The sequence below is a fragment of the Triticum dicoccoides genome, chromosome 1B (assembly GCF_002162155.2).
Source record: "Triticum dicoccoides isolate Atlit2015 ecotype Zavitan chromosome 1B, WEW_v2.0, whole genome shotgun sequence".
Taxonomy (NCBI): domain Eukaryota; kingdom Viridiplantae; phylum Streptophyta; class Magnoliopsida; order Poales; family Poaceae; genus Triticum; species Triticum dicoccoides.
This window is the reverse complement of record NC_041381.1, coordinates 549,378,353-549,386,407: the sequence shown is the minus strand read 5'-3', so window position 1 is coordinate 549,386,407 and position 8,055 is coordinate 549,378,353. Positions and strand designations below refer to the sequence as shown.

At 44.3% G+C, this 8,055-nt stretch overlaps 1 protein-coding gene across 1 annotated transcript; it reads left to right on the top strand.

Annotated features, from left to right (window-relative positions):
• Positions 1–407: 407 nt before the first annotated feature.
• Positions 408–1,923, top strand: LOC119348676 (putative F-box protein At1g33530). Its single transcript, XM_037616647.1, has 2 exons — positions 408–515; positions 763–1,923. Exons 1-2 carry the CDS (start codon positions 417–419, stop codon positions 1,900–1,902), a joined length of 1,239 nt encoding a protein of 412 aa, XP_037472544.1. The 5' UTR covers positions 408–416; the 3' UTR covers positions 1,903–1,923.
• The last annotated feature ends 6,132 nt before the right edge of the window (positions 1,924–8,055 follow it).

The window sequence follows — 8,055 nt, the reverse complement described above, 5'->3', positions numbered from 1 at the left end:
TCCGGATCACCTGTGTATTCCTCACCATATTGATCTTGGAATAAAGCGTTGTGTTACTTGAAAAAATGCCATGGCAAATTTTCTTTTTATTTCCTAATCTGTGTGCAATTGCTAGTTTTTTAATCCCTGGGGTCTTTGTGGATCTTTGTGTGTGTACGCTAGGCTTGGAATAAATTTTGCCAGTGGCGTGCTAGGTGGTGTTGGTGTCATGTTTGTATGGCCGTGTATGCACACTCGAGCCATATTTCTTGTAATTATGCTTTCTACCTTCTATAAAAATATGATACGTCATTGGCGTACTCTCGAAAAAAAAAAAAAGAAAAAAGTGATTCTCGAAAAAAAAAAGTTGCTCGTGGAGGAGGGGTTCGGTCCTTCTTTTTACGTCAGAAGAAGAAGACGATCTGGTTCCGGAGTCTATGCCCTGCGCCGCCGGACACTATTCATCGCCCGAGAACGGCAGACCTCCGGCTGAAGGAAGCCTGAGAGCGCAGGACGCGATTTCACCCCTCTCGCCGGTAAGGAAGCTCCCCCCAACCCCCCCTCTTCCGTTTTTAGCTGACAAGCAGTCAGATCTCGTTTTGCAGTTGTCTTTTCTTGTCGATCTGAGCTGATGAACTTCATAATTGAGCTATCAAATACTCTCTTTTCTTGTCGATCTGAGCTGATGAACTTCATAATTGAGCTATCGAATACTCTTTAATTGCTAATAGAAGTGGGTTTCATTGAAACATAATATATCCCTATGTGTTGATTTCGTCTCAGACCTCGATTGGACGTTGGAAGAAGATGCATACCAGTAAGGGGAGGGACATGTCTGCGGAGGTTAACGAGAGGAGCAGAATCAACAAGGCTGCGTTGCTTCCGGACGAGAGGAGGAGGATCAACAAGGCGGCGTCGCTTCCGGACGAGAGGAGGTCGATGAACAAGGCGGCGTCGCTTCCTGACGAGATGATCATAGAGGTGCTGCAGTTGCTCCCCATCAAATCCGTCCTCCGCTTCCGGGCCGTCTGCCGCTCCTGGGACGCGCTACTCTCCTCCGATGAGTTCCGCAGCCTCCACCTGGCCGCACGGCGGGAACCACTGAAACTGCTCTACATCTCACCCACTGCCAGATTTCTCTCCACCGCGGTGTATGCTCGCTCCTTCACGCCGTCATCATCAGGCGGCAGCACCGGAGATCGGGGGCACCTATTGTTCACCATTGACGGCGCCCGTGGCAACTGTGTGGAGGTAGTGACGCCGGTACCATGCTGCGGCCTCACCCTTCTCTACGATGCTCTCGCAATGGCTTACTACATCTGCAACCCGGCCACACGGGCAACCACGCGTCTGCCACCTTCAACTGACATAGCATCAAGGTCCACTACTGGGCTGGGGTTTGATGCCCGCACCAAGGAGCACAAGGTGGTGAGGCTAATCAACGGGATGTGCCATGACAAGGTCGGGGTTCGGTGTGAGGTGTACACGCCCGGAGGTCGCCATGGCGATCGCTGGAGGCATGTCGCCGGTGGAGTGCCCTCCAGCTTACGCCAATTAGTAAGTTCCGCTGTTACCAATGCATCACTGAACAAATTACCACCTGTGTTCGCAAACGGTTGCCTGCACTGGTTGATGGATCCTATAACATCAAGAGTTGCCATCATATGCTTTTCGATCACAGAGGAAACCTTCACATGCGCCGGGTCACCGCCCTTCTGGGTACCAGCACCACGCCCGACTTCCAGGCCCTGGTCATCAGGAGAGCACCTAGTGGAGATGCATGGCCAACTGTATATGGTCCGAGACCTTCGCAACCGAGTCATGCTCTTTGGAGATTTGGAAACTGCTGGATTATGGCTCAGGCGGATGGTCACTGCATCATCAAATCAAATTCTCCGGACTGCTGGGAAGAGATTTACGTGAGCCACAAATTTTCAGAGTTATTGGGTCTTTTGGCGATTGCAGGTCATCAAGGAAGAAGATAATCATCGCTACTAGTAAGAACAAGGTTGACAACAAGTATGAGAAGAAGGTTCACACCTATGACCCTAGGTCTGAAACTCTAGAGACCATTCTTTCAGTCATTGAGACACACTCATCTCCTCGATGCGAGCGCCCTAGTTCAAGATTCAGTTTATTTGAAGAGACCTTATCTCCAGTACATAAAACAGATGAAGAGATAGCCTTGTCATCCACCCAGGCTAAGGCGACTAGAGAGATCCTACTCCGCCTCCCAGCTAAATCAGCAATACACTCTAAATTGGTCTGCAAGCAGTGGCTCAGATTGATTGAGAATGAAAACTTTACTGAGTCATACTTTAAACATAAGAACATCGACAGAAGGCCCAAGGTCATGCTTGTGGGCAAGGGCACTGGACAATTGGGCTTCAGTTTTGCTCCTTTGAATATATGTCTCCGAGGAACTCCTAGCCACAGTAGATTGCTGGATACGAAGTTGGTTTGCTCTAAGCCTTGCCATGGGCTGAACCTGGTAAGCACCGAGACAAAGGACTATATCTGCAACCCATGTACAGGTTTTTTCTGGTGCTACTCTACCTTGGGGCCAACTTTGGGCCTACACTGGAGGATGCCTCAAGCAGAAGAGCATGCTTTTACCGTCGGCAACAAGAATATTGGCTTGACTTTTGACCCCTCGACTCGTGAACATGTTATTGTGCAAATCTTCTATCACCAAAAGGACTTCAAATCTCGTCAGTATCACTTGACATGCGTGCTACGGTGGTGCGGCTCCCGGGAGCCTGCCCTTCAGAACTGGGTACCACCTCTGCCCGTGAATGATATGCCACCTGCCTATCTTGATGGGATGCTGTACTGGATGAGTGAACCAAGGTTGGGACAGAGCTGGGAATGGGCCGTTGTCTCTTTCGACATCACTACAAAAATGTTTCAGGTTATCCCTTGCCCTTCATGGTTTGCGAGATGGCATAGCAGAAACCATTGCCGTGCGTTTGTGGTTGAGCTCGCGGGAGTGTTGTGTGCTGTTCTAGCAGACCCGGCAGCACTAGAGCACGACCAATGGGGCAGATCATGCATAATTCACTTGAAAGCATGTCCTGGCTATTCCCTGGAGACAAATGTTGTGGTGCCATTAGCTATTGACCCCGATGATGGGAGGATCATGCTCAACACCGGGAGGAAAATCGGTCTATATGATCCAGTGGAGCAAACAATTGAAACTTTACATTCACTTGACCAGGTACCGGTTGTTAGCAATAGACCCAATATGCTTTCAACTTCATCAGAGAATAGTTTGACACGCTCTAAAGACCAGTCAGGGGAAGAGATGAATATAGCAGACACTAGTATTATCCCTTTCGTTCCCATGTTATATGAGGAGAGCTTAGCCTTTTACCCCCGTGTGAACAAAGTAAAATTCTTGTGGTGATAAAAGCTTGCTTTCGTGTTGGTGAACTGAAACCTGTTTCTTTATAATGTGATAGTATGAATCATGATAATGGACAACTCGTTGACTATCTGGTGTTCCTTCTTGTATATCGTTATTTGTTTTTAGAATTTAATGCTTATTTATAGCTGCATAGGTAGGAGATAATGATCACAATTATCCTTACATTAGGTGTATTTTTTTTACAGTGTTTTGTTATATTTTCTGTTTATCTGATCTGCTATTTTGTGTTCAGTAACCATTGCATTGCTTAACAAAACAATGGCCAGCAATTGTTGATCCTAGAACTAACACACAAACTCTGACAGATTTCTTGCGGTTAAGTCAGAAGTGAAGAACAATTGTTGGTGTGGTGCCATGTAGTTTAACCCCTTTTCTTACACACACACACAGACACACACACACAGACACACACTATCTTTATGTAAGACATGTGTCAAAAAGTCAACATCTCAATTTGTTTGCTCTTTGTTGTCAATTTAGTTATGATGACTGCAATTTTGCCATATGACCAAGTATATATTTCACCTCGAAATTTTGTAAATTGCATATATCCTATGATGAAAGTCATCATCCAATGCTTTGAAATGCCTATTAGGGTTGTGACTTAGTGAAATATTTGATGTACAATTGCTCTTTTCTGATGAAGGTCTGTACTCCACATATCCTTCCATTTTTTAAATCTAGTTTTAATTGCTAAATCTAAATTTGTTGCAGAAAATTTTAAATGACATAACGAACTTCAGATTTGACTGAGTTAGACCATGCTATGTTAATATGCAAATTTGTTACTCCTATGTAGATACTAAGGTGACATAGTTATTTAGTGTTTTATTTCAGATTATCTCCATTCTTAAGTTTCTGTAGTAGAACAGAAATTTTATAAAATCTCATGTGATGAAGATTGTTGTGTGTTGCGGGAAGCTGCACCAGATTAATTATTTCGACGAACTCACAGAGATATGGAGACAGCATAAACATATCTCTAACCGGCCGGCACAGTAGCTACAGCAGCGCCACCACTCAGTCCTGGTCTCCTGGACCAAGAAGAGAAGAACGAGGAGGCACAAAATGATGGACGCAGCGACGGCATTGCTCAGCGCACCTACCACTCATCCCAGTATGGGCAATCCACATTTACATATATAGATATATGCTGGATAGAGTGTGTTGCTATGGATGTTTATACTTATAAATTAATCCCCCATTATCTCCCATAACTTGATGAAGATATATGCTGGATGGTGGGTTGTGCCATGGATGAAAATCCTGGCGTATGAATTATATATGGTCTGAACAACCTAAATGTTCTCCCACTACTATCAGCTGTGATTTATAGGCCATCAAAAAGATACTCTTGGGTTTATGCACTGAAGTAATTCATTTCAAATTTTCCTTTTAAGACAAAGTTGCATTCAGATTTAGTGAGAGCGTGTTTTACAATATTCTGCACAACTGCTATTGATCACAATCAGTAAATGTGAAATCGTATTACTATTTTCCTGTTTTACAAATACTGATAGTCGATACCATGACACTACTATTTTTTTTTTTGATATTTTATAGGCCAATCAATAAAGATATGACTATCCATGTTTATAGCCTACAACAGTTAGGTAGTGCCAAGCATCAGATATGCCATGTTCACATTATTTTTTCCTTCAATTTCTAAGTACTAAAAAATTCTGGGCATTTCCTTATGTAGAATACATCTTATACCTTGCACCTATTGGCTCCCTTCCCAGGAGATAACTACCCCCTATGTTATATGGTGTCATAAATTTCAGAAAACCATGCTAGTATCTTTATCATTCAGTAAGGTATTTGATGGCTCCCTTTGATCAAAAAATTCTTCCCCTGTTTCATTACATAATCTGTAGAGAAATCATGGTGCACTTATTGTTAGCATACTTCTCTTACCTTCAAAGTACAATTTACCCTTTTGTTTTTCCCCTGCGAATGGCAAGTGTACTGTTTTTTTTTTGCTAATATTTTCTTCAGATTTCTTATCTCTTGCAGAAAGACACTATTTCTACGTGCTAGCAATTTCAATGTTAGAATTGCAAGGTCTTCGTCTCGAACAACCATTGTTCACTGATAACAAGCCTCCCAGTGTACAAAAATATGGCGTTTGGGGCTTTTGTTGTCCTCTGATGTTCAAACTGCTTTCACAACTGTTATGTCGTCGTGTCATGCAGGTTAAAAGTCTATATATAAACGATAACAACAGTCAGCCTTTTAGGCACCAGGTTAACAAAAGAAATACGTGTGTTTGTCAGTTGTTCTTGGTATCCAAGTGATGAGAAAACTATTCTATTTTTCTTTCAGCCTGCAAATGTCTGTTTCATATCTACGTGCCCTGTCAAAATCTATGGTAAATGTAATTAGATAAATGAAACTAGAAGAGAAGGTAAACTTTAGGAAGAGAAAATAAATACCTCTACATTTCTGAAACCAGATTTTCTGTAAACCGATGAACAATGTTTACATATAAATTGCTACTTCACCCATCGGAAATTTTCGCGGCCACACACTAACTTTTCATATCAGAAACTTGTATTGACTGCATACTTTCTGTTGGAGAGCAAAACCAGTATTCACTCGTATCTGATTGAGCCCAAAGGCATTTTCTTTATTTTATAGTACTGCCTAATAATTTGTTTACTATACATAACAACGGGCTCACCCAGGCTTCCTTCGGGCAGCATGCCGCGCCTGTTGCCTGCTAGTCCTTTTGAATTTTAGTAAAAGATGTAGACAGTCTTGCCAATTTCTTGTCAGCTGATTGTCTATAAATATGAAGGCCAATCTATTACTTAGTTGCCTTCCTGCTAGAAAAAAAAAGCCAACCAGACAACCAACTACTGCCTTAATAGTATATGCCCAAGCTTCAAAGGCTGACATATCCAAGGGCAGTGCCCTGATAAGAGAGTGCTTCTTTACAGCCTGATTACTTGACACTAAATCCAATGTAACCCACATCCTTATTAACTGGTTCCAGAATCAGACCATATAATGACAGTTTTTCTGGATGCCCCATGTTGTATACTCCCTCCATTCCTGGATACTCCCTCCGTCTCAAAATTCTTGTCTTAGATTTGTCTAGATACGGATGTATCTAATACTAAAACGTGATTTGGTACATCCGTATCTAGACAAATCTAAGACAAGAATTTTGGGACGGAGGGAGTATTTGTCTTTTTAGAGATTTCAAATGGATTACCACATACGGATGTATATAGACATATTTTAGAGTGTAGATTCACTCATTTTACTCGGTATGTAGTCACTTGTTGAAATCTTTAGAAAGACAAATATTTAGGAACGGAGGGAGTAGAAAACATATGGTGTTATAAAAAAAAACTCCCATAAGAAGCTAGCATCTGATGAACAAAGAAGTATACCGAACAATGGGGACAACAGTTATTCTTCTCCATGGTACAAATGGGAGCAAGACAAATGGCAATATCAGTAAGTGAAATTGTGAATATTAGCATATAAACATGTATGAGAGTGTTGCACCATTTCTAGCAGATAAACATGTATCAGTCACTTCATGCTAGAAAGTTATTGGACCATATAAACTAATCATCGCACATGAAAGCATTAATTTTAGATGAACAGATGAGCAGCCAAAGAGCGTGTGAGAGATTTGCAGGTGCTGGTTCCTTGTTGAGGAGGGAAAAGCCATTCTGGACATGGAAGTGGTCGTCTGTGAAGACGATGGCGCAGAGTGTGAGAAAATCAGTAGTCGGATCAATGTGGTAGCCCAATCGGCAGATGGTAATTTTGCAAATGGAACATATCTGCATTAATATTTCTTAGGTAGTATAGGAAATGAAATAATATGATAGAAACAGTAATACTATGAAAAACACATCAATCCCCGCCCCCCATGTCGCCCTCCTCTGGAGACACGGGGTGAAACCCTAGATCGCGCCGCGTCCCTTCCCCTCCTTCCTCTCCCCGTCTCGCCGCCACTGGAGGGCCGACGGTGAAGTCCGTGCTTGCTCTCGGGAAGGGGGCGGCAAGGCCCTTCACTGTCGTTCGTGGAGTGGCGGCTCCAGCCGTTTGGGAGCGGGGCATAGGCAGTTTGAGGCGTTGGTCTGTGCGGCGTAGCCGGCGGTGCGAAGGTGACCTTCCCTGTTGTGTGGCAGGCATCAGCGACTAGCGTGGTGGGCGGCTTGCGGTGGTGCTCCGGGTGGGCTTTAGATTTGGCGCGACAGGGGCGCAGGTCGCGTGCAGCGGCTATGGTGGCGGAGGTGTGGGCTGGTGTGGCGGCGGCCATGGCCACAACCATCGGCGTCTCCCTCCTCGCCAGCAACAGGAGGCGGTTCTCCTCCTCGCAGTGTTCCAAGCAGGCGGCTTGCTTCCTCCCCTCCATGTGGCGCTGCTCCGGCGGTCTTCTAGGGTTTCAGACTGGGGTGGGAGAAATCCATGCATGCCAGCAAACGTTGCAGGTGACGACACCTACGGGTGTCGTCTCCTCCTTGGAGGTGTCATCTTGGCCATGTCCAGGCCTTGCTCAAGCACCAGGGGAAACATTAGGCGGTCGGCGTTGTGCTTTTAGGTATCCGGTGTTGGTCGAAAGCAACAAGAAAGAACAATCCGATTGGAAGAATGATACCCTCTTGTTAGGGTTTCTCCTCCCC

What these genes read in the sequence shown, in the direction of transcription:
- LOC119348676 (XM_037616647.1), top strand. Translation starts at nt 417, where the DNA reads ATGCCCTGCGCCGCCGGACACTATTCATCGCCCGAGAACGGCAGACCT. An exon ending in CGATTTCACCCCTCTCGCCG is followed by an intron (nt 516 to 762) that starts GTAAGGAAGCTC and finishes ATTTCGTCTCAG; the next exon opens with ACCTCGATTGGACGTTGGAA.